General features: G+C 38.6%; 3 protein-coding genes across 8 annotated transcripts in view; 1 reads left to right on the plus strand and 2 right to left on the minus strand.

Moving 5' to 3' along the window:
• Positions 1-26,542, plus strand: part of LOC144077093 (prostaglandin D2 receptor 2) — a 184,212-nt gene that overhangs the window by 99,127 nt on the left and 58,543 nt on the right. The gene's annotated exons all lie outside the window — the stretch shown is intronic.
• timm10 (translocase of inner mitochondrial membrane 10 homolog (yeast)) lies at positions 96-2,851 on the minus strand. The gene is made up of 2 exons (XM_077605769.1): positions 2,642-2,851; positions 96-800 (listed from the first exon to the last, which is right to left on the minus strand). The coding sequence occupies exons 1-2, from the start codon at positions 2,710-2,712 to the stop codon at positions 605-607; spliced, it is 267 nt and encodes an 88-aa protein (XP_077461895.1). The 5' UTR covers positions 2,713-2,851; the 3' UTR covers positions 96-604.
• On the minus strand, positions 3,346-24,791 carry ctnnd1 (catenin (cadherin-associated protein), delta 1). 6 transcript variants are annotated; one of them, XM_077604260.1, is made up of 24 exons: positions 24,680-24,791; positions 24,454-24,576; positions 17,000-17,147; positions 13,930-14,001; positions 13,718-13,840; positions 13,263-13,555; positions 13,068-13,158; positions 12,523-12,713; positions 12,155-12,410; positions 11,840-11,911; positions 10,939-11,089; positions 10,641-10,839; positions 10,107-10,224; positions 9,869-10,025; positions 8,812-8,829; positions 8,534-8,602; positions 8,262-8,389; positions 7,686-7,836; positions 7,393-7,588; positions 7,123-7,316; positions 6,840-6,887; positions 6,653-6,735; positions 5,371-5,425; positions 3,346-5,106 (listed from the first exon to the last, which is right to left on the minus strand). In XM_077604260.1, the coding sequence occupies exons 3-24, from the start codon at positions 17,138-17,140 to the stop codon at positions 5,051-5,053; spliced, it is 2,862 nt and encodes a 953-aa protein (XP_077460386.1). In that variant the 5' UTR covers positions 17,141-17,147; positions 24,454-24,576; positions 24,680-24,791; the 3' UTR covers positions 3,346-5,050. The 6 variants fall into 6 exon arrangements, with proteins under 6 accessions (XP_077460386.1, XP_077460381.1, XP_077460383.1 ...); XM_077604255.1 differs by lacking the exons at positions 13,930-14,001; positions 17,000-17,147; positions 24,454-24,576; positions 24,680-24,791 and having other exon boundaries at positions 7,108-7,316; positions 13,718-13,878; XM_077604257.1 differs by lacking the exons at positions 13,930-14,001; positions 17,000-17,147; positions 24,454-24,576; positions 24,680-24,791 and having other exon boundaries at positions 5,329-5,425; positions 7,108-7,316; positions 13,718-13,878.

A 26,542-nucleotide genomic window follows, 5' to 3' on the forward strand; every position in this document is an offset into this window, starting at 1 on the left:
CTCGATTATCGCGGTCAATGTAGACCAGACATGGGCACGATAAACGAAAAACCACAAAGTAGCGTCACTCACCCCTATTAAAAAAAAAATAATAATAACTTCAGTGCTAAGTCCTAGTAGAAAGCGGAGGACGGGAGTGGCTTCCGTTTGCGAGTTTCAGCATGGATTTTTCCATTTTTATGAATTTAAAAAAAAAATCTTTTTTTTACTTCAGTGCTGAGTTCTAGTAGCAAGCAGAGGACAGGGGAATGGCTTCCACTTGCGAGTTTGTGTGGATTTTCACATTTTTATGAACTTACCCAAAAAAAATTTACCCCAGAAAAAAAACAGCGATGTAGTGAAGCCGCGATATTCGAGGGATTACTGTACTAGTCTATATCCAGAGAGGCAGTTTGATTTTTAATGAACAATTTAAAAGGTGTTCATAGTTCTGCTCAATGTACCAGGATTATCTTAAATTCTGATGCATTTTCCAACAGACATCACCAAAATGAAATATTTCCTGTTGAAAGTCCATCCACCTGGGCTAATTCCATGGCCATTATTATGCTTTTCTTTTTTTCTTTTTTTAAGTCTTCAGGATATTTTTCTGCTGTCGGTGTTGCTATCCGCTACCGACTGCTCCTTTCCTCATCATGTCCTCATCTTGGACAGACAGCTCTGTTAGCTTGCGTCCCAGCCTCTCATGGAGGTCAAGATATTTGGCCACGCAGCGGTCCAGGCACACAGACTCGCCCTTCGTCAGCTCCGCCTCTTTGTAATGTGGGGGCACACACTTCCTGTGGCATGCACTGGTCATTCTGGAAAGAAACAATTTTGGGGATATAAATATTTCAATTAGTGTATAGTTTCAGTTGCAAACTACGATTTTTTCAGCCTTTTAGAGAAAATTATTTTTAGAGCATAAGAAGCACTTTTTTTATTCTTAGTTGGACTGAGTGTGCGACTTATACTGAAGGGTAAGTTTGTTTTTTATTGATAACCATAAAATGTGAGCAATGGGCATGCCCTCTACTTCAAGTGTTGGTAGAAGATAATCACGTACCCTATTGTTTTCCATCCTATTGTTTTTATTACGATAATATGCTACAAAGTTTGTTGTTGAAAAGTACAAAAGTAAAATTTTCCCTAAAAACAATGCATCTAAAATTCAAGTGCAGCTTATGTAAAAATGTTCACATACAAGTTTTATTTTATTGATTATAACAAATTATTTTTTAAACTTAATTGATCATGTAAAAATAGTTTATTTCATGTACATATGTTCCTGCAATAAGCATAGCATTGTAGTCTGAATCTAACAAGTAAACAAAGTTATTTTGTTGGTGCATGAGTCTATAACAGGGCGATAAACTTAAAACATTTTTGTAGCATTCAAAACTGTCAAAGGAGTTAGTTACCCTACTAATGACTGCAATGACAGACCTTAAAAGAGAATACCGATTTTAATATTTAAATGAGTATCTTTAACCCAAATCTGTAGCATTGTTTATTTAACTCTACTAATAAATAAGGGCGGCCCGGCGGATGAGTGGTTAGAGTGCCGGCCTCACAGTGGGGGACCAGAGTTCAAATCCAGGTTGGTCCACCTGTGTGGAGTTTGCACGTTCTCCCGGGCCTGCGTGGGTTATCTCCAGGTACTCCAGTTTCCTCCCACATTCCAAAGACATGCATGGTAGGCTGATTGGACACTCTAGATCAGGGGTGTTAGACTCGGATTGGTTCGCGGGCCGTGTTAATGTCAACTCGATTTCATGTGGGCCGGACCATTATAGATAAACTTAGATAGACTTTTTTATAAATGGATTAAAAGAACTGGATTAAAAGCCCTGAATATTCAGTTTTTTATAGATCTAAAACAATGTTTATTTTGGTTTTTTTAAAATATATTTTTAGATTTTACAAAATGATTTTTGAACTAAAAACACAGAAAAAATGATTAAAAAATTACAATTATTGATTTAAAAGGGCAAAAATCAGGAAATTTAAGATACATCTATACTCTTCATTTTAATTTGACTCTTGATTTACTTTCCCGGGCTACACAAAATGATGCGGTGGGCCAGATTTGGCCCCCGGGCCGCCACTTTGACACGAGCTCTAGATTGCCCCTAGGTATGAGTGTGGGCGTCAATGGTTGTTTGTCTCCTTGTGCCCTGTGATTGGCTGGACACCAATTCAGGGTTCCCCCTGCCACTGGCCAGTAATCAGCTGGGATAGGCTCCAGCACCCCCCGCAACCCTAGTGAGGATAAAGAGTTCATACAATGAGTAAATAATAGTATATCTACTGAAATTATTCTCATTTACTTTAAGATTCTTTGGAAAGCACTCCGGGAGCATTTGTCAAATTTTTACAGATATACCTATTCCAAAAGCTACTATCACTTTCCTTGGTTACCTGGAATAATAAAAAAGGAAAACTACGGTTTAGCAAGCCTGCCAATAAATCAAACGTGTGCTGGTGTCTGCACCAGTAAAACCAGTACCCAAACACACAGAAAAAATCCAGCATAACCTTGGAGCATTCACTGGGTTTGGGTACTGGATTTCTTAGGAGGATGACGTTTTCCGACCATTCAATCAATGACCGATGTGCAGCACAGCAGTCGCTAGCTCACGTTAGCTTAATTCGAATTTACCGGTTGTACATATCAGCCATCATCTCCACCTCCAGCTCCGCCGCCAGTTGCTGCGCTTTCATGGGATCCATGAGTAGACTTAGATGGCGGCCGCAGTGTTTCTGACCGCAACCTTCGTGATGACTTATTCACTGACGAGCCGGTGAGTCTACGGTGTAACCTTCAAGTCAAAAGCATACACGTGCATGTAGTTTCCGCCACCACTTCCGGTGTCAAGAGTTGAATTCAAAAGCAGACGTCAAAAAAAGGACAGTGCGCCCTCTATGGTGGTGGAAAGTGTATTTTCTGTACGGGGAGACCAGTATGTAAATAAATAAATGAATACAATTGAACACCTCAGGCACTGACATTAACATTAGGTCATGAACATATCATCTCATTTTCTGTACCGTTTTATCCTCATTAGGGTCACGGGGGGTGCTGGAGCCTATCCCAGCTGACTACGGGCCAGAGGCAGGGGGCACCCTGAATTGGTGGCCACCCAATCGCAGGGCACAAGGAGACAAACAACCATTCACGCCCACACTCATACCTAGGGGCAATCTAGTGTCCAATCAGCCTACCGTGCATGTTTTTTTATGGAATGTGGGAGGAAAACAGAGTATCCAGAGAAAACCCACACAGGCCCAGGGAGAACATGCAAACTCCACACAGATGGACGTGACCTGGATTTGAACCCAGTACAATAATAGTGTCAACAAACGCAGGCTGGAAAATCTTTTATTAAAAACAATATTGATAGTTACATAATTCATTCATAAATGAGAATGTGCAACTTTAAGAGCCAAGGCAGAGATGCTAAAGTGTAGTCCATCATTTTCAACCTTAAAATGCTAATAACAGATGTAGATTGTGGAGCTTTAAGCTTCTAATTAAGACAGGTTTTCAATCTAACAAAAAGAGATTGCATAAGCGTTCACCCAGAGCACCCAAAACAATTAAACCCAAATCAATATTAAAAACATTAAAATTGACAAATATTCTCTTGTGTGTTTATATATATATTTATTATATGTGCTTTATTTATTTATTTTACTTCCTTTATTTAACAGAAAATGTTAGGTGTACGCCTACTTGAACACAATCCCATACAATTCGCATTTCTTTTAAGTCAGTCCACAATTCAAGGCAACTTGAAAATTAGGCAGTTGGCATGAAAAACTCAATCAAACAGGAAAACATCACCTTGTGCTTTTTACTTTTAAATTATCTACAATCTTTCTTTGCACTAGTGTGTTGTTCTGTCCAGAATAAGAACAGAACTTGAGAATATGGGCCAAAAAAAAGATAACTTATCCCATATGCCTGTTTGTAGACTTAAAAGCATGTAGACTGTGTGTGGCGCACATACAGAGAGCACAAGTGTTTTGTTTTCAAAGAAATAATTAAAAAAAAATCAATGCTTACTAACAGATTGTTCCATTCACTTAAAACACAAAACTCAAGCGAACACATAATATGACAGAGTGATTACTAGCCACATTATGGTTTGACACGCCCATCATACCAGTCCTGAGGAATCAAGGCACTCCAGTTGGCCCAAATAAACACAGAAAGTTCTGTATTAAACATTCAGAATAGAGACTTGCAAATAAAATTGCTTCCGCTGCATCACAAATGTAAAGAATTTGCAGTAAATAGCTCAATTGATCAAATTTCTCAGGTGAAGATGGTTCTTATTCAATAAATCTTAGAATACCCAAAATATTATATTTATATTGATATCAAATACTGAAATTGCAGCATCCCCAAGGACCATGTAATGGGCTTTCATGAGTAAAAATATTGGATTAGACGTAGATGGTGGATTATCACTGTTAATAGATGTCAGTAATGGCAGATGGCAGTTGTAGCAACGGCATAGTTATTTGGCACATGTACATGTCATACAGCACAGAGCAAAAAACAAAGAGGAATTCATGTATCAAGGTCAATCAAACAACAGTTTTGCAACATTAACAGATCTTTCTGGAGGCATGAACCTTTAAAAGGGAGTCACCCAACCCCTCAATTTCTTTTAAACATTCATATACAATTTCTCCCATGTCATGTTCTGATACCAACATTCAAAAATCGGGTCTTAGTGTTTTGCAGGGAAGCCGTAGTGTAGTTAAGCATTCTTCTCTGTATGGTACAAAGTTCTTTGGGTCTTTGTCAGACAATACATTTCTTTGTTTTGTAGTTTAAGGGACTTGGTGCGCTAAAAATTGTCAAAAGTGTCACAATATTTTTGTCATACAGCCTTTCTCTAATCCACTTTTTAATGGGATGTCATTGGCTTGTCAGCTGCTAAAGAAGGAATGTCACTGAGAGAGAAAATGTGCTGCAAAAGCATGAGGAGGACAGGGAAAAGTAGAAAAATGGCCTTGTGGTCTGTCCCATTTGTAGTGTTCTGGTCCCTTTGTCAGTTTAGCAGGGGCAGTGGGCGGGAGGATGTCGTTTTGTGATGCACACAATCAGTTTTTCTGTAAGAGAAAAGGTACAAGTATTACACGAATTGCCAGAAAGAATTATTTTGAAAAAAATCAGCATATCGTTCATAAAAAAATATTTCATGCAACATTACAAACAACTTTCGAGAACACTGTTAGTACCACACTGAACAATTGAAGCGTGTTGCTGACACGACAGAGGGAAAATAAGGCCATGCATAGAGTTGAACGCAGCTACCTGCGAGACAAACATACCGATACCATGCGCTGGCATGCACTTAGTGGGTGTGGTCTAACCATCGTAAGAATCCATTAGAGGCATAGAAGCCTGCCTCTCCCCAAAACTCACTCCCTGGGAGATAGAAAAAGGAATGTTTGATGAAGAAAAAGCCCCAGAGAAAATTAGTGGCAGAAAAGAAAAGAGTGAAGGAAGGAGCAAAAACAAGAATATACTGTATTGTTAGCTACAGGGGGGACGCATGTCTGTCACTGTGCTGGTTTCAGTTGTTGTTGTTTTGAGAGAAGAGGGCTGTCTTCAACATATCTATTATTCTGTTATTATATCTGTTATTTTGGAATTAGTATATTGTAAACGATATTTGAGGAGATAAAGAAATACCGGTATTAACAGAAGAAAAGGGTCGTGCCAAAATGTTAGTTCGATTGTAATTCACGTTGCAGATTAACCAAAATATCCCAGAGAAATATAAACCAAGTGCACCATGAAGACGTGCAGAGGCATGCTTTCTGTGGGCGTATGGGAGCCTAGGTCTTTTCTCCCAGTTAAGTTTTCCCTGCTAATGAGGAAACTGGCTTGTGAATCATGCACAAATATGCACACTCAAAGTAAAAGCCGCAATACCATTTTAATTAATGGATCTAAATAGCTATGAAGTGGATGTGATTCTGTTTAAGTGATTTTGCCCAAAAAGATTTACAATTCCTAAAGAGCGAATGTGTGATATTCAGGGGTCCTAAATTAAAACTTTGGCATGTACTGCAAAGTACAAACTTCGGGGTGAGGTAATATGAAAAGACGTTGGGCGGTGATCTGCCTCCTACTGGCTGACTGAAGGTAAGTGAAAGACAGTGGGAGGTTAGTGATCTGCTCGGGGGTGATGCAATGTATCCATAACGGCAGAATGCCAAATTACGAGTCCGAAATTATCACTTATTTGGGTCTTTTGCCGAGAAAACGCACCTTATGGAGAAGCACTACTAATTTCGTCATACGCAGTTTCTGGGTATGATGACAATTGGGCTTTTGTTGTTGTTTGTTGAGTCAATGATGACAAAGCCTATGTCCGATTATTATTAAAGTACTGATGAGGTGAAAAACAAGTTGAACTTTTTCCCGACAGTGTCAACTTTTATCAGTTTGCTAATGTACAACACTTAAATACACTATTCTTTTCCTTCCACTTCAAAAGGGAATCGAAGGTCAGATTTTATTTAAAAGCGCAATTATAGAAAACCTCTTTTATCAAGCACTATATATTTGTATTATATTATGTTATATTTGGACTTTAATGTTTTATTTGTTGGCTCGAAAATGTAGTTCATTTTTAGGGCATAATACCTGTACTGCATCCTTATGAACAGGTTCGACTGTGTTTTCCAAAGTGTTTCTTCTCCCTTGCTGGTCCAGTGTGGAGTAGGCATCTGATGGGAGTAGTGTGCTTGTCATTAAATGCCATAATGGTGAAACTACTGGTAAATTTAATTGCTTTGAGATTGTGAAAAGTTTGTGTAAATCCAACACTTGCCTGGGCCCATGTCATTCATTGGAATCATTTCTCTTTCACCTTTAGCACCTGAACAAAGGCAAAAAAGCAATATACCTTTATGAACACACAAGGTTTCAGTTGTTAACCAGCCATAATATTGCAGGGAACGAGATAAAAACATGGGTGGTGTGAGTTTTATTTAATTATGTGTGGGTTTATGCAAGGAAACGGCAATGGATCGGAAGTGTATTTCAAATAGTTTTGGTTCATTAATCAAGAAAAAAAGAGGAGTGAGGGAGTGCAGTACCATTTGCTGTCTGACCTTTGTCTATAAGCGGCAGAGTGCTATCCTCATATCCTCCATTGGTCCTAATGTTGTTGCTGGGAGGGTTGAGGTTGACCATAAAATCTGTCTTTTTCCAACCATCCTTTTCCAAAGTGCGCCGCAGCTCCTTGTAGCCCCATACAGTCTGCAATACGAGCCCAGCTCCACGCACTTCCCTCTCTGAACGATTACTGGTGATGCCAGAGACAGAAAAAGCTATGAGACATCATTTCCTACTTGTTTCTACTGTCCTGTAACAACACCTACCCATCTTTGTTAATGAGGACCAGCCTCTCAATTCCTTGTGAGGCTCTAAGAGTCTTTGCGGCTTCCAGGCTCGAGCCTAGCACCTCTTGAAGCGTACTCAACACAGACACGACTGTTGCTTCTGACAGTGCTCGCACAGGCTGACTCTGACCACCACCGGGAAGGTTGGCCACTAGGTGAGGCACTGCGTGTTTACCTGACAGCACATGAGCAAAACAATACGTCACTTGTGTGTCTATTTAAAGTTTAATTGAGGAGTCGAGCTCTTTCACGCAGGGAGATGCAAGCCCCACCCAATAGGTCTCGGTTACGAGCATCAATAGCCAGGTTGCGGAGAGCTCCCGACATCGCTCGAACCACTCTATCATTGCCGTGGGCCAGTAGTTCAGTCATCATGGGCAGACCTTTCTCTTGACGTAGTATAGCACGGATATAACGGCCATACTGCACAAATACAGATATATTTTTAATGCACAATATGTAGGAAGATGTTACAGTAAGGCCATGGGCTTTTTTTTCTTTAGCATGATTTATGATACTGGAATGATGAGGGTGTGGGATGCACATTTGATTATTTGTATCTCTACTAGTAAATAAATTAGCACTAACACAATTAACTACAGTACTGAAAGGTTACTGGAGTTTATCCTCAAATTGGGTTTTGAACAAAATTTGTTAAAAAAACAAATAAATTACCATTTTCGATATGCCAATTGTAATGGAATGGACACAGAATTCTTGTACTACATAAACATCCTTGGCTCCTTGCTTATATCATTGCAAGTGAAAATAAATCCCTAATTTAGACTTTTTTGTTCATATTTTTGTGTGTAGTGATATGAAATGAGGTGCTTGTTGAAAGTAAGTACCGTCCATCGTCCAGCACACAAATTCTGAACAGCTCCAGCTGAGGCCTCCAAAACGGTGGGGTTCTTTGACTCTTTGAGCAGGGAGGTATAGATGCGGACCACCTCCGGTTGGAACAACAGCTCGTAGCCTACAATGCAGAGGGGGGAGGGCAGAGTACGTAAAGAGATGGGAAACATAGTACCACGAATTAGAGGGTGTAATGCAGGACAAAAGAATGAGTGCATAGAGGTAAACAAAACGGTATAACCATGACGATTAAAACTGCGGTTACCTTTAGCAGGTGTGTTCCTCTTAGGAATGTCTATTGTGTCTGTAGCTACATCCTCATCATCTTTTTTTCCTGGAAAATACATTAAAGTTATAGACCATTAGACCAACATACGACTCGTGCATTCATTCATTGTTAGTAAATTCGTTGTTGCTTTTTTAAGAGACGATTTGAATATTAGTAAAAGGAAATCACTATCTGTTAACTACTCCTACTGCTACCGCTACAGTGACTACTATGACTGGTAAAGAAGCAGAGTTACACCACGTTAAGGAGCTTACCTTTGGAAAACCACTCATCTGAAGCCCAGCGCCGAAAGGGAGAGAAAAAGTGGAGGATCAGAGAAGGAATAAAAGGAGGACTGATGAACAGAAGCATTTAAGCAAAGGGAAACGATCCATAATTTAGGATCCCAATTTGACAACTGCCCAACAGCCATGAATCCACACACCAGAATTGGCAGCTTAAGATGCCAGACATAAAGATGGAGGCAATGGAAGGACAATAAAATGTTATAATAGATTATCAACAGCCTACGTATCGCATGGATCACATATGCAATGTTTTTGAAAGTTTATATTAAAAAAAAATAAAGAACATAGTTGAACCTGGTAAAAAAAGGCATAGAATAGCTATCTATGAACTGGACTCAACTTAAATGGAATAGTTCTCAGACTTTTTACACCAAGTAGCACCAAATAGAAAATTCCTTCCTGCATGTGACTAATAAGATACAATGAGTGGTGTAGAAAGCATGAGGGATTCTTTAAAATGGTGTTATTACCCAAATATATATTAATTATTGATGTGAACTGCTTTTATGACTTTGCATTCCACATTTGGATCACTACATCAACTTGCACCTAACGTGTCAAAATGTAGATTAAAAATTTCAATATGTGAATAAACACTAATTGATTAAAAGCAAATATAATGTATTTATGTATTGCATTACTGAGCTTAAATCAATAATTCATTTGTCTAAGAAAACAGGGAGCTCCCGTATAACCTCTGGTACTCTGACCACACTGAGAATTACCGATTTAGGATTGTGTATGTTTTTATCCCTTTCAAACAGGAACAGCATGCCAAATTGCATGTGGTCTCATCGGCTTTGAGTAACCGCAACCCCTTTAAAAAATCAATGCTGTCAATGAAACACAAACAGCAACTGTAATGGATGACCTCTCGCTTACATTCTTAACATTCCTGTGTAAACTTGTAGTTTTGTTTGGACGGACGTGTGTCCCCATAGGCTGAGACTCACTTGTCTGGAGGAACATCATGAAAGTTGGCCCTAAACTGATTGGATGTATTAAATCTCTCAGGAAAACATACCTTTACTCTTGCGCGAGCTGAAACAGCCACCCTTTTGGCTGGACGGGGCCGGGCCCTGGTTGACAGGTGCAGCTTCTTGGTACCGCTCAGACCCGGGGATTTCACGATGGACATGATAGGATAGATTTCTCAGCAGACACACACTGTTCTCTATAAGCTGTATGAAGATGCGAATATTTAGCAAATATTTTTTTGTAGAATAGACACGTAACATAAGTGGTATTTTGAAAAAAACTACCTTATTGTCAACATCTTTACAGTCAATCTGGGACTGAACGATGTACATGAGAGAATCCACCAATCCTGTGCACTCTCTTAGCTTTCGCCTTGCCTCACTTCTCTCTGAACTCACATTTCTGTGTGGTAGATAGTTTACAAGAAGAGGAATGGGGGGGGAAATGAATAATCAATGGGTATGTTTTGCCAGGCCATGACCACAAGTAGGTACATATAAATATTTTTTCTTTGTTTTAACTTTGTTTAGATATTTAGCTTTTGTCTTCACAAAAACTAGAGCAAATATTTTAAAAAATGAACAAAAGAGACACCCGACTTAAACCCGAGCCTACCAAATTTTACAAAAAAAAAATGTTCACATATACAGATGTCCACGTTGTATATTGAGATATTCTCACCAAAAGATGTTAAGTTACATATATACAAACTACACTGGCACAAAGAAAAAGGTATTCAAGGAGGTGTATTAAAAAAAAAAAATACTGTTTATTTGTTCTGCAATGCTACCTTAATATTCTTTATTTTACCCTCATACCTCAGGCAACCCGCTGTGTTGGTGAGAGATGTCTCCCACTCCAGGTGTCTAGGCTTGCAGTTTTCCTCCCCTCCACCATCATTGCTCCCACGCCCCCAGCCAGAACGAGGCACCATCACTTCATCGGAAAGGGCATGTAAAGCGTGGTCCACAATCTCCATTTTTACAGAGTCATGAGATGACAGGTTCCAGAGTGTCCCTGAAACATTTTGTATTTCGATAAAGATTTTTAATGGAAATCCAAACTCCCGAGAAACTTACATTTTACATTCAGATGTGCTGACTGTGTGCAGCTAACCTGTGATTAAGTCAGTAAGGTCCTGGTCATGGGTTTTCCTCAGAAGCCTAATTAAGGCAGGCACTCCATCACAGTTCTTGATGGCTATTTTGTTGTCTTGATCTTTGCCATATGAAATGTTCTTTAACGCTCCACAAGCGGCATAGTGAACCTGTGACATACACAGTTTATCAGACGTTGAAAATTCAATTATAAAATTAAAAAATTGCTACTTTAATTTGAGGCACCCCCTCACAACTTGCAGCTTTTACTTTACAACCCAAAATGTGGAGAAGGCAGTCAGTCTGATCCATTTCTACTGCAATGTTTTTAGACACTATTAAGGTATCATGTCATGTGGCGGAGTAGGACTTAAGCGCAGGGAAGCAGGCAGATATGGGGTATGAGGGTGAGGGGCAATTGCGAGAACAAATCATAAAAGGAAAAATCCAGTATTACGAAAACCCAAACTAAATCCCTAAAATTCAACACCTAACAGACACACAGCAGCCCTTTAACATTAATCCATCTAATTATATTATAGTGTATACTATATAATATATTCAGTTCCTCTAAATAGCAGAGTTCAAGCAGTGTTGTGATTACTCAAACTCACATTCGTATTAGTCTGCCACATCTTAAACTAAATTAAATTTGAAAGATCAGTGTTTTGACAAACTATATTTGGATAAAATGATGACCTACCACAACTTACTACAACACCCAAAGGCTTATGTAACCACACGAGGTAAACATTCCTGCACCCCTTACATTCAGTATTTTCATTAGAATTTAGGGGCAAAATAGATGTCAATAAACTGCTTAATCACTAAAACAATTCCACATGACTGACTCCATCCCTCAACTACAAAAAAACAAAAAATCATAATTACTGCAAGACAATAGAAGAAAATAAATTTACCTCTTTGTTTGGGTTGTCCAGCATCGATACCAACGCCGGAATGCCTTTCATACGTCGAACCTCTGACTTCACCTGAAAATAAAAGGCTTTACCTAAGTGATGCACATGGTAAATGTACTGTATGCCGTGTGCGGTAGCACACTTATATCGTGCACTCACGGTTGAGTAGAAAAGAAGTGACAAAAAAAAAACCCTAATCCAGCAACTATTCACGATTGAAGACATGGCATTCTAACTTGATTTTTGAACTGTATTTAACATAGTCTCTTTTACCACGATCAATTAAGTATGAATGATAGTACATGCTGATCTTACTTTATCATTCTTATAAGTGAGATGCTGCAGGTATGCAGCAGCATTGCTTCTGACTGGATCCAGACGGTAGTTGAGCATGGCAACAACCTCTGGTAACTCGGGTTGACGCCAACCACCTGGGCCCGGGGCTTTCCTCAGAGTGCTGTCCAATGAAGCCATGCTTCCTCTTTCTCCCTGTGCCATCGGGGCACCTCCTCCCCAATAGTACACGTCCCCTGGACCACTCATATCACCATCCAGAGTGCCATCGTAACTCCTGGGGAGGAAAAAAAACAGCAGCGGCAGCGAGATAAGCATACACACACAAATGACACATTAAGAATAAATTATTATAGAAAGTAAAGATTTGCATGGCATGTACAACTCACCCAGTTCTACGTGGCGGGCCTTGAGGAAAACCATGCTGGTTGCGGGGCACAGTACTGTAGTGCATTGGATGTCCCATGCCATAGTCAGGCTCATCATAGCCCATGCTTCGCCGATCATCCTCCAGTCCATATGGATCTGGGGCAAACCTTGGGATTGAGGATAACTCCACTGAGCTTCCCATTCGCCCAACCTAAAAACACAGGAAATTAAAAAATGACAGGAATTTAAACCTGCATTTGACTTTTGATCTTGGCTTAACCCTGTCAATCAATGTCAGTTACAATTTGTGATTTACAAGGATCATTAATTAAAAGGCTTAAAGAGGGTAAGAATGGTTCAAATTAAAAATTATACCTCTATAAATGCATAAAGGTATGATAGAAGCAATGTGTGCTTGTAGCTCAAGCATTGCAAAGTAGTAAAACTTGTACAAGTAACTCATTTGTGGTAAACATATGGCACGCTTTAAATTGACAATAGGGTTGCATTCAAATTCATATGCAATTATATGGTACACATTAAGATGGAAAATTGATACTCAAACCTGTGGTTGGGCAGCATAAGGATCTAGGTGTCCCCTACTGGGTGCTCTGTAGCTTGGATCCAGAGTTCGATAACCATCTGCATGGACTGGTCTAAACAGACAATTGAGAGATGAAAAATCCAGATTAAAAAGGAATCAAAATTAAGATACAAGTCAAAAGTAAATGATGACCGTTACAAACTTTCGGTGTGCTACCTGTAGCGATCGTCCATGCGAGCACCCCTGGTGAGACTTGCATATGTTTCAGATGGGGGAGCAACACGGTAGTCGTCATAACCAGCCGGAGGTCCATATTGGTAATTGCGGGGCACAGTGTGGGTGGGGTATTCCATAGGTACACCTACTCCAGGTGCCTGTCTGTAACCCCGGTCTACGGGTGGAATGTAGGCTCCCATTCCCGTCACTGAGCCCCCACCATCCAAGGAAAGTGTGTCAGATATTGAGGGGATAACTGTGCGAGTCGTGGTGGTCTTTACCACTTTTTTTACCTAAAGTAAAAGAGGCAGGGTAGATAAAGGTAGTTCGTTGACACTCATAACGTGTAAATACAACTGATTTGGACATACTAACGTGAACTAGAGGGGAAAAGCACACTTCTACAAACAGCATACAAGGCGTTCATAGGACACACTCATTTGTTCATATCTTACTGTAGTTTCTGTGCGTTTTGTGGTGCCATCGTCATTGGTCTCCACAGAAATCATAGGGTTGGACTCCTGGGGCTCTTCCATTGTGTATGTCTCATGTATCACCTGACCAGGCTCCATCCTGAACTGTACAAATACATTTCAAAAAAGCAACCAACCTTTTTTAATAATGGAATGGTTTAAATAAATAGTAAGAAGTTTTAAATGTTTCTCACATGTGTCCCGTTGATGTAACCCTCGTTAAGTGTTAGCCTCTCTATGTCTGCATCACAAGGAAGACGGCCGTTCTATGAGAAGCAGAAAACATAATTAAAACTTGTTGAAAGAATTAACATACATGAATCACATGTATTCTAAGCATTGGTGAGTATTTGTAGCTACAAGTGCATGCTTCTGATGTTTATCAATGGACTCAAATGTTTAGATTTTTTTACTTTCCATTCCAATTAATAGTTAGTTCTACAAAAACAGTGGTACCTCTACTCACAAATTAATTCGTTCCAGAAGTGGTTTCTTAAATTGGATTTTTCGCAAGTAGAGCGCATTTTACATTGTAACGTGGTAATTCTTTTCAATTAGGATTGTGTAATGTCTAGCGATACGATTTGTATCCTGATTAATCCCGATACTACAATGTATGATTAATGTGATTTTTGTATATCAACAAAACTAATTGAAATTGACATAAAGGCACATTTACATCAACTTAAAATCACTTCAAGTAAATACGTTTTATGTTGGAACAACGTATACCCTTCATTGGATCATTTTCTGTTTTAGTGCAGACCTGCTTTAGTGCAAACCATCTTTAGTCCAAACATGTTCAAATGCAGGATTCTGAATACGAAAAAAAGACAACTTAAAGCACAGGTGTCTAACTGATTCCAGCAAGGGCCAAGTGGGTGCAGATTTTCCTCCCTAGTTAAACAGTGCAGACAGTTAGGCAAATGAGATCTGCTGGAAGAAGCAGCACTTGACTGCAATAAACTGATTACAGTTGTAAGAAAACAGATTGGTGAAAGTGTGTCATCTTGGTAGGTAGGAAGGAAAACCTGCACCCACTTGGCCCTTTCTGGAATGTGTTTGACACCTATGCCTTAAAAGATGTATAGCATTCTATATGGGATTTGATATGGGACTTCAGCTGGGAAACGTAGGCCTCTAGCGTCCAACCAAGATTAGATGTCTAGGCAACAGAGCTGACTAGTGGACGGATATCCACTAATTGTTTATTTCAACCAAAAATACGGGTAAAGATCAATTCAGAGGTATTTTGAATCGATACGAGAATCATGCAATGTAATATAGCACATAATCTATTTTTTTAAACACCTTTAGTTCCAACTCATTCTAAGATACCTAAATAGCCCAAAACCCTTTAAAAATTATAAAAGGAATACCAATTTTGCATGACATATGTGCAAAACTGGAAAAAAAGAAAGAAAAAGATAAGACATGCAAAGACTTTCCATTGGGGTGAGTGGGCGAAGAAAAAACATTTGGCAGCTGAGTAAACATGCGTACATACACGGGTAAACACACATCTTGACAACTAAAAATTCTGTTGTTTGGTGAAACATCGATCCAACGACAATTGTCTATGGCGAGGTGTGCAACAACAAGACTTGGGAAGACTTTGAAAATGGCACATTTCCTTTAACTTTCTTGTTTTAAATGATGAGAGGCAAAGAACAAAGCTGCATTAAGCACACTAAGAAAAACTCAGGACACGTGTACAAACTGAGGAAAGGGGGCAGTGTTAATTGTTGGTGTGAGACAGCCAAAGAGTGCTTCAGAACTCTAAAAATTGATTTACTAGATCTTTCAAAGTGCACGCCCTGGGCGACGTTACGGCGGACATCGTTGCCTTTATCGGCAGGACGGCACGGAGGAACGAAGTGGAGATTTAATCGCAGTTTTTCGATTAGCACAGCCATGGTCTGGTCTACATTATCCGAGAAATTCGAGGGATTACTGTACTACAAAGCCAGACTTGTAAAATGATTTAGGGATAAGATTTGTCTCTAGTTTCAAATTACAAAAATTGAGTTGTCGCAATACGGGCAACACCCATAACATTTTGAAACCTAAAACAAATGATAAATATTCATTTCAAAATGACATTAGAAAATCAGGAATATTATCGATTTATACAAAAATGTTGGGCAAATGAGTGTGTGGGAACATGTTGGTATGAGGGTGACAGAGATATGCTGAAGCCTTTGGGGTATGTAAACAAAGAGAACCAAGATAAGAACAGCAACAGGTTAAATTTGCTTGCCCTCAATACAACAAAGTTACCGCTAGTCCAACTTGTAAACCACCAGGTTATTACAACAGTTTTAAAATACTGTATATTTCAAAGTTTAGAAAGACTAATTGCACAAAAAGGTCCCAGTTGTTTGAGAATTTCAATAGGCCTGTCGCAATAACAAATTTCAGTAGGCAATATATTGCCAATATGGAATATTGTATTTAATAAAAACCAAGTGAAATTAATCACTAATGTAGTGGCAATATATATAATAAATTACTTAAGTAAAATGTTTATTTTTAAATAAAACGCAAACTGTATTAAAAATAAATGATTTATTTTTCACACTGCATAACGTGTCATTTGAGTTAGGGTGAGAAACCCAATGTCATTTTTGTTCTGTCAATTAGAGCCCATCAAAAACATTGATTTGATCTAAAATGTGTGTCATCAAAGTGCACGTTGGGAAATTCGAAAGCAAATGATTCAATTTCTTGCGGAACACATTTTCGCAATAGATGTGATTTGAAAGTTATCTTAGTGTAGAATCTGAAATATGTGAGACTAACTGCAGACATCTGCATTTGCATGTTAAACATGGCGTGCTGTCATTTTGAACCATTCACAGGAAGTGTGCCCACTAAGCTGCTAACTGAAAACATAGTAAAAAAAAGTGCACTTGTCTTGTATTTCCATCACACGTGGCATATTTTGTTCTATTTTTTGCATTGTTTGCAAATGCAAAAAACCAGGGAACTTTCATGCGTTGAATTGTCCCCTTTTAACCGTGAAGATCGCATTTTGGAGAAGACAGCTATTGGTTAATAGCAGGTGTGGTTATTACAACTAAGTATATATTGTCTAACAGATGTGCCTTGATTTCAGCTTTCCTTACAGATGTAAATGACAGCTCCAATAAACCAAATAAATCCTGAGGTAATGTTAAGCATGACAGTGAAAGCTTTTTCTCATATTAGGCGACAGCAATGCGCCTGGGGCTTGGGAAGGGAGCTAGGAATATACAATGTTACCTGCATGTTGGGAAGGGGGCGAGGCAAAGTGCCGGCGCATGACCTCCGCTCCTCCTCCAGAGCTCGACTCAGCATCTCAAACTGCCTCTCCTGCTCCCGCACAGAGGCCAGCAGGGAGGCCGTACTCGCACACTGCTCCATTCACACACTAAAGAGCAAAGCAGAAGAAAGGAAAGGACAGGGTCAACACCGAAAAGCGAGAGGGATTTAACCATCACCAGGAATCAAAGAAACAAATCACCCACGTAGACAGGGAAGAAGATCAGATCCCACAAACAACTGAAAATGGGCGTTGAGTAGTATTGATCAAGTGAATCTTTAGCGCTAAATCATCAATACGAACTCACACAGAAATGAGAGAAATGAAGGAATTAGAAGTAGCGGTTAATAGCATAAAATATTTAAGGAGTGTTAAAAAGGGAACTTGCAAACAGAACTTCAGTGAATCGCAACGCATCAGAAAATTGGAGGGCCTAGCATGCATTTGAACTGGTGGAAGTTTAATCCCCTTACTTTCCTGGTCAGAATGTTCGAAACACAAATGGATGTCGTGTGTGGTGAGATGGTACAGAACATTTTAAACTGAAGCTTGTTAGCACTTCATTCCAAGGAAGCAGTAAAAGTGTGAAGGGGGAAAGTGTAAGCAACACATTCTCAGTTGGCAATGAAAAAAAATCTTTCACCATCCAAACGTCATAAGTGGTTTATTTCGAGGGAATTTATGATTTAAGGACAACATTTTAAAAAAGACAGTCGTGCCAAATGGTAAGTACACATGAAGTTTGGTACTAAGCAGTCCAAACAGGGTTACGTATATGTGATCATTCGGCAAACCTATGCAAGAAAATGTGCATTAGTAGCTATGGGACACATTAAATTATGCATTGTTGAGCATTTAAAATTTCTTTTGTGTATTCAATATTCAATAATATCTGCATCTTTTATCATTTTGACCATTTGCAATTAATTATGTATAGCTAGACAGACAAAGCATTCTCAAAATCATTTTAGCGTCACTGTTTTGCAAACTGTTTTTTAAAAACAAAACATGTTTTGTGTTACACCAATTCTGTCTGTTAATTTATGGATGTGAAATTTCACCTTGAAAAGAACACTGAACTGCACCAGACAATTGCAAACAAATTAGACATATATTAAACATACAGCCACACACCTGGCAAATGACCCACACCCCAAAAAAATAAATAAAAATAAAAATCACTGCAACAGGAAACTGTGAAATATCGTGTTTTTACCAAGAACCAATGTTTTAAAGACACCATGTCATTGGGGTTTCTGACTATTTACCCTAAAATATTGCCATCAGAAAGATTGAGTTCCCACCTCTACCTACTCTAACCTGTTTAAACCAATTAATTAATATTGACTTCCATTGAAGTGCCCCTTTAAAGCCCAGTCCAAGTTTGACCTTTAATTGATGCCAAGCATTGGACACCTTGAAGTATGTGTAAGAAGTTTAGATACTTTCCACCGTTGTGATTAGCTCGCTGTGCAAATAAAATCAACAAAAGGCAACAATGAACTTCCAGTACTTTGAAATAAGGGAAGAATATGACAGAGAAAATAGACCAAAATCTCCTCTGCATAAGACTGGATGGATCTTCATGAGGGGATTTATGCCAACACATGAACCTGTTCACTTATTACTAAATTTGGTTCACACGGGTGCGCATAAAATAGTTTTAAAGTAGATAAAATATCCTTCGCAGTTACATTAATTTATAAGAGAGCAAAGGAGACATGAAGGCCCTTCCTTCAAACACCCGTTAAGAATTGAGTGACATAATCTTGGCTCTCAACCAGCTAAACTAAAATCATTATTGAAATTTATTGACACTCGTACTAGATTAAACGTCATCTGTAGTCTGACAACAGAGACTTGTTTGCATACACCTTAAATGTATATATTAATAATGGGTTTGGGGAAAAAAATGTTTTGCTTGTCCTTCTCTCCATCTTTAAAATTAAGAAAAAAATGTAAAAAAAGAGATCAATACAAAAACTTTAAAAAAAAAAACATGGCACACACGAGATTAAAAAAAAACTAAAGGAACTATCATTGGAATTGTAAAGCTCTTCTGTAATCTAAGGTGGTGTGATTGGAGACATATTTTTATTTTTTTTAATTTCTGCTCAATTCCCCTTTGGGTCCTTTGACACAGCCACAAATTTAAGGGACAAGACCAAACCACACACAAAACCACATGGTCACCCCCTATTGTCATACATTCCACAGTAAGATTGAGCATGTCATATCCTGTCTCAGAAGTTGAAATCTGACCTAATAGGGTTGTCATTCCATTCTTGTCTTATGACCACCCTAACACCTACTTAATTTTAAAGATCATTAAGTTTCTCTTATATTAAAGTACAGTGACAAAAAGAAAAAATAGCCCTTTCTCAAAAATGAAGGAATTTGAGGGAATGTGCCAGCACAATTTTATGACGGAAAGCAACAAAGAAATTATTGTTATGAAACTTGACTGGAGTTGCTGTAAATTGTGAAGAGAGCCAAACCATTCAAGTCCTAGCAGGACCTAAGTCTACTACTCTGACCTTTTGTTTTTCACACAGAGGAGAACAGACTCTTAAAACTTAAGTGCTACAAACATCTATACGTCTGTAACTGTCCATATCTAACCACTCCACTCCACTTTATAGTAGTCCATTCTTCAGCATCATAGGACATTAAGGCTAATGGCTTCTGCTAGCTGTACACCGCAATTCCACTAAGCAGCACAGATGTCGATTGAACACTGGTAACACTGTAAGTGAAAGAACAAGTTCAAATTATCTGCCAGATTGTCACATACTCTTGATTTTATAAATCAACTCACTCATCCTATCCTGATAACAATTGAACATGAACACTGCGTGTACACAGCAGAGGTCAAGCAATGATGAAATGCTGTAGCAGGTTGGCCAAGTGCACTGCTGACACAGCTTCATTTGAATTGTCATACAGAGATTTGGCCTCAGTGCATTTCACGTGTTGGCGTTGGCACACATCCAACCACTACTGCATTTACCATCACTGCTTCATCCCTGTGGTCTCCAGTATGGTGGTGGCATAGCGAACACATGCAAATATACCTACCCTTACATTACAAAGACAGAGATTGGGGAACTCCACAAGGAGGATAGGAGTTTAATGCTATTACAGAAAAGTCGCACAGTAGTCAAAGTCACAGGACCTATTAGCACCTGGTTTTCTCAATACCATAAAAGAACGTAGTAGGATTTTTCAAGGGATAATAACATGGATATGACCTTGTGGGTAGATTTATAAAGTAGGGGAACCATCAATGAAAAGATGTACTTTTCTTGCAAGAATATTATACATGTTTAGATCCATCAAAAGAATCAAACGTTACTATATCCAAACACGCGAAACTACAAAATAATACGTATTCCAAGGAAAAGGAAAACAACCAACACATGCTCTCACGGTTATAGAGTCCAATGGTGATGGTTGATGACAGGGGTGATAGAGCCTATTTCAGCCAACTGTGGGCAGTAGGCAGGGAGCACCCTGTATTGATTGCCAGCCAAACGCAGGGCACACAGATGCAAAACCGTTCTTGTACTCATACCTAGAGGTAATTTTGAGTGATCAATCAGCAGATTTCGGTATTGACAGATATTCAACTACAGGAAACAAGGAGGAAGAAAAACAATGATTGTTACAATTCTAACTGATTTTTTTCAGTCGTCCAGGAAACAAGACTGAATTAACTGTGTCAAATCCAATTAAGACATTTACAAATAATTGCTGAACTATGGAATGGCTATTGTAACATTCCTAAAATATTACAACTCAAGTCTATTTAACAGTTTTAGCGAAAAACAAATAAATGACAGATTACACCCTCTCAAACACGGTCTCTGTGTCTCTGAGGACAGTGACCAGTTCACACAGTGACCTCAGATTACAGGGAGAGTGAGTGATCCTTTTGTTCTATATGTGTGCTTTAATTTGTCTGATAAAACTGATAGTGCCTGATCCAATTCAATTCTGTTATCAATGCAAGCATTTATCCTTGACAGTGTCTCACTGGAAACAATCGCACCAAAGAAAGTAGACACAAGGAAGAGTCAGAGCAGAGCAGAGCAAAATAATCACTCCTCAGAGGCGTTTTGCAGCACAAATAACAAAACTGACTCACATCAGAATAGAAACACGTACATTTTCACCCCCACAAGTAGTACACTTCGTACACCTGTTGAAAGTGAGCTCCCTATTGACGACAAAAAAAAAACCAGCTATGTTTCTTAAGGCCTGGGAATGTGTTAGCATTTCTATGAATAAAACAACTGGCAAGGGTCTACTTGGCTAAAGTGTAACATTTGTTATTTTATCAATAGCACTAAGCAAGCTGAAAACCAGCAAATATGAAAGTCAAGTTCAAACTGTATGAACAGACTTTTCACAATGCCTAAGTTTCATTAAAACTTGATACATGCCAACTAAGCTTCCATCAAAAGCAATCTCTTAAACTGTTTGATTACTGACAAAGCGGTATGTAAAAAAATAAAAATAAAAAAGTCGTTAACCAACAAAAAAATATTACATAACGGAAGTACAGTGATTTCATTGGCTAGATTTATTTATCTCTCTAATCACCCAAAGATAAAGTGTCACAACAAGTTCTTCATTTTCAGTCAAATATAACCCTGTACCTTAAGAGAAATGGAAAAACGGCATGTTAGAAATTTTAAATTCATTATACAACAGCCAAAAATTAATGTAAATAGGGACAGTCCATCAAAGATGTCACTCTAGTAAAATGTTCAGACTTGAATTTTTTGGTGTAATCATTTGTTTAAACCCATAAAACAATAAATTCGGAAGAAACTGGTTTCTCTTAGGAAAAAAATACATAGTAAACAGCCAAAGCGGGAGATCCTCTTGTTAGCATTTTGAAAAAAGTGCAATGCAGGAAACCAGAAACCTTTAGCTCATACAGCTTTCAAAAAGCACTTGGTATGAACGAGACTCATCACGCTTTCCTCCCACTTGCAGAGCAAAATGACGTGATCGCTAGTCAAATAAAACCACACATTGCAACCTTTGGAAGGGAGACCGGAAGGGAGATAACCTAGGACACCAGACATAGGAGGAGGAGCGACAAAGAAAAACGCCAGCTTGAGAGGGAGAGACACACCCATGGTTTGCAATGAAAGGCCGTTATTACTGAGGCACACAAATGATAGCCCTGCCTAAAACATCAGCCTGAAAAGCAGATTTCCATCTTTAGGGACTACTTAAATGAGAATAAGTTCTTGTGCATAGAAAACCCCCATACACAAATGAAACTGTGTGGACGTATCTGAACAAAGGGGCTTGTTCATACCTGTCCCCACTCTTTGGCAGCTCTGTTCCAGCAGGTAAAAACAGTCAAACCTGTAGGCTATTGGGTAACATACGGGGCATGTCCATACCACATTGAGCGAAATTAAGCAACTTGAACCCTGTGCGTAATGTATGCCCCGCATTGATTTAACACAAGAGTGTCAAATTCGGGTTGGGTCGCGGGCTGCATTAACGTCAACTGGATTTCATGTGGGCTGGACCATTTTATTTATAATAATTAGATTTTTTTTTCCCCCTAAATCGTATTAAGAGAACTGGATCAAGAGCACTAATATTCAGTTTTTTCATGTTTTTCATTTCAAAAGGAAACATTTTCATTTATTTATGTTAAATATGAAAGTGGAAAACAGAAAATATTTTTAAATATTTATTTTTAGATTTTACAAAATGCTTTTTGGACAAAAAACACAAAAAAAAATGGATTAAAAATTGCAATTATTGATTTAAAAAGGGGAAAATCAGGATATATATTATACAATCTCAACTCATTTTCTGAACCGCTCTATCCTCACTAGGGTCGCAGGGGGGGCTGGAGCCTATCCCAGCTGACTTCGGGCCAGAGGCGGGGGACACCCTGAATTGGTGGCCAGCCAATCGGCGGGCACAAGGAGACAAACAACCATTCACGCTCACACTCACACCTAGGGGTAATGTAGAGTGTCTAATCAGCCTACTATGCATGTCTTTGGAATGTGGGAGGAAACCGGAGTACCCGGAGAAAACCCATGCAGGCCCGCGGACAACATGCAAACACCACACAGGTGGACCAACCTGGACTTGAACCCAGGTCCCCCACGTTGAGGCCGACGCGCTAACCACTCATCCGCCGGTCTGCCCCACATTTATAATCAACATTTGAATTTGATCCTAAAACAGAAAGTCGGCACTCATGATTTACTTTCTCGGATCGCACAAAATGATGCAGTGGGCCAAATTTGGCCCCCTGGGCAGCCACTTTTACACCTGTGATTTAACACATGTCAGAATTGTTCCACTGTTGCCATGCTCAATATCAAGTGAGATCAAATCCCTCCTGATCCCACTGTAAATTGAGAAGGTGCAAGCCTATGCAGAGGGACTCTAAATAATGAATGGAAACATGTCTGTTATTTTGCCACACCCCGTTCAGACCAACACAACAGGTTCTCTTACTTTTCTCGCAACCACTCCTTCTCTACCTGGCTGGCAACACCTTTGAACACATTTGAAGCTTTTCAAGTCCAACCATATCTCGTTTACACCAAAGAGCGGCGAGTTTTTTTGGGATCAAATCACTATGGCATTGTGTCAACTCACAGGCAGACGAAACTGGACTTTGACCAAGAACTTTATAGTCATCGGCAATGTCTACTTCCGTGTCCTCTAATGTCACACACATTACTCGTTAATAAACGACCCAAAAAGGCAGTGTAGCCTGAAAAAAGCTGCATTTTCTTCATTTCTGACACCACAAAAAATGACCCTGAAGGTGGAAATTTTACAAATGGTGACAGTTGTCACCAAGCATTAAGGAAATGGACATTGGCGTACCATTGCTATTAAAACAATTGTATATAATGTATAGGTATGATCATGCTTTTTACGTAACACGAGTACAGGGGGGAAGAAAAAAGAAGAAGACACTTGATAGTAGTCGACAGGAGCTCACTAAACTTCCACGTTACGGTCGGTTTAGCTTCTTAGCTTAGCATGCTAAGAGTACAGTTCAAGCAAAACACGTCACCAGAACTGAAGATGTTTTTTTCTTTCCCGACACGCCTTAAAGACAGACACCACGCAGAGAAAGATCAATGACCGTTTCGCTGGAAGTCTTACACTTGTTTTAACATAATTCGCAACTCCCTGCGATGTCGTTTCGGGCCTCGACAAGCCTACTACGCTCAGAGTCCAAAATCGACATCGACCCGCAGTCTCGGGAACAAGTGAGCTCGCACGGTGCGTTGAGAATACGCAAAGAGGAAATTGGGGAATTGCGCTGGCGCAATTGCTCCGAAAACAGATCCGATAAACTACCCGCAAGTAGGCGATCGCTTAAAATCAGAAGGGAGAAATCACCCACCTATACAATTTCTTCCGTGCCGGGCTTGTTGTTCACTTGACTGGGTTGAGGTTTGAGGGTTCTTCCTCCTCTGCTCGGAAGAGCAGGAGGCGGAGGGAGTTGGAAACCCAGAGGGAAGCTACACTGATTTATTTTGGAAGAATATTTACTATAATGTGTGGAACCTATCATGTACTCTACAAATGCATTAGTGGAATAGGTTGATTTGAAAAAAATAATAACTTACCGACGTCTTTTCGCTCATATTTCGATCGCCTTGCTGAAAGTGTTCAAATTCTGCCCTCGTGTGGAAGCTCAAGAGTTTGCATGTAGAGCAGAGTTGACAATACGTATCATTAATAGAGTGATTGTAATATTGAACAGTCAGATGTTCAAAATATGTATGTAAAACATATGCTATACTAAGTGTACCTATAGAATTTGTAAATGAATTAGAAATACAGTATTTGATATCGGATGTATTATATTGGAATGGAAATAAAACTAATTCTCAAATTGAGTGTATTTTGCGTTAATTGAAGACTTTATATATATATATATATATATATATATATATATATATATATATATATATATATATATATATATATGTATATGTATATGTAGGTATATATATATACACACACATATATATAATGACAGTTTTATTTCCATTCCAATATAATACATACAATATCAAATACTGTATCTCTAATTCATTTACAAATTCTATAGGTACACTTACTATAGCATATGTATGTTGATTAAAATGAATTGTTTTACATACATATTTTGAACATCTGACTGTTCAATATAACAATCACTCTATTACTGATATATATATATATATATATATATATATATATATATATATATATATATATATATATATATAAAACATACATATATATAAAATGCATATATAACATACATATATATAAAATGCATATATAACATACATATATACACACACGTTTGGAATCCTTCTCGCGATGCATCTGAAATGGGATACACTGTACACACCAAGAAAATGTTGGACAAAATCCTATTCATAAATATTGAAAGATTCACACAAGTACAGTAAATTCTCAAATTTTGCTACAAGTGCACACTATTTGAGGGTATTATTTTCCAACAAAACTGAGTAAACAATGTTTTAATAATAAGACCAAATAATTACAAAAATAAAAACACTTTGTGACTTCCGAATGAGGAATCATGAGGAGAACCACATTTGACTTCTTAGGAAAATACCCTCATAAAATGTATCTGATTGCACTCACTCAAAAGATCTTTGCTTCTCTGTAGTCCATGTGCCTGCTTTTGATAATCAATTTGCTTCAAACAGAAGTTGCTATTAGCCCTGCGGGCAACAGATTCGCTATTCCTTCATTGTACATTCAAACCAAACAGAATTATTTTATCTTGTACCCAGAATGGGCCAATCAGATGACACCACCCCCACATCAACTTTCTGTAGCCCCATTCATGCACAATTCTCTGATGTAAGGCCCACATTAAAACAAAACAAATGCAAATCACAGGTATCACTGCAGAGGTTTTTAGGCGAAGTTCCCAATCAACGCTGAGAGATTCATATTCCCATAATTGTAAAATGTATAACAAATTCCTCCTTATCTTTCAACTGATTTGCTGGAAGCATTTCTATCCCTGTGAAAAAAATTACCTTGGGAACATTCAGATAAAAGCCACAATTTGTAAATATAATATATTTGTCGTCTGTCTATCATCTTCTACTTGCATAGTATGTGTTTTATCTCTCATGTGTGTTTGTACTAACTATGTCCATCTGATTACTTACCATAGTAAGTGAGTAAATAATATGTACAACAAAATGTACTTTAAAAGTGTTGCACTTAAACGAGAATGAAAACACTGAGGATTCTTTGTAGGCTTGTGGCTAGTAAGGATGAGATATTATACATGCTTATTAACATCCATCACATTGACCTTTACAAATTGAAACAGTTTCACATCTTTAGGTAATATTTTTCCTCCCACATTGCTACATTTCCCAGATAAAAAGTTCTCAAAATATGTTCACTTAACACATCAATGCATCCCTTGTAATTTCTTATTTTTACCCCGT

Source organism: Stigmatopora argus, chromosome 7 (genome assembly GCF_051989625.1).
Source record: "Stigmatopora argus isolate UIUO_Sarg chromosome 7, RoL_Sarg_1.0, whole genome shotgun sequence".
Lineage (NCBI taxonomy): Eukaryota > Metazoa > Chordata > Actinopteri > Syngnathiformes > Syngnathidae > Stigmatopora > Stigmatopora argus.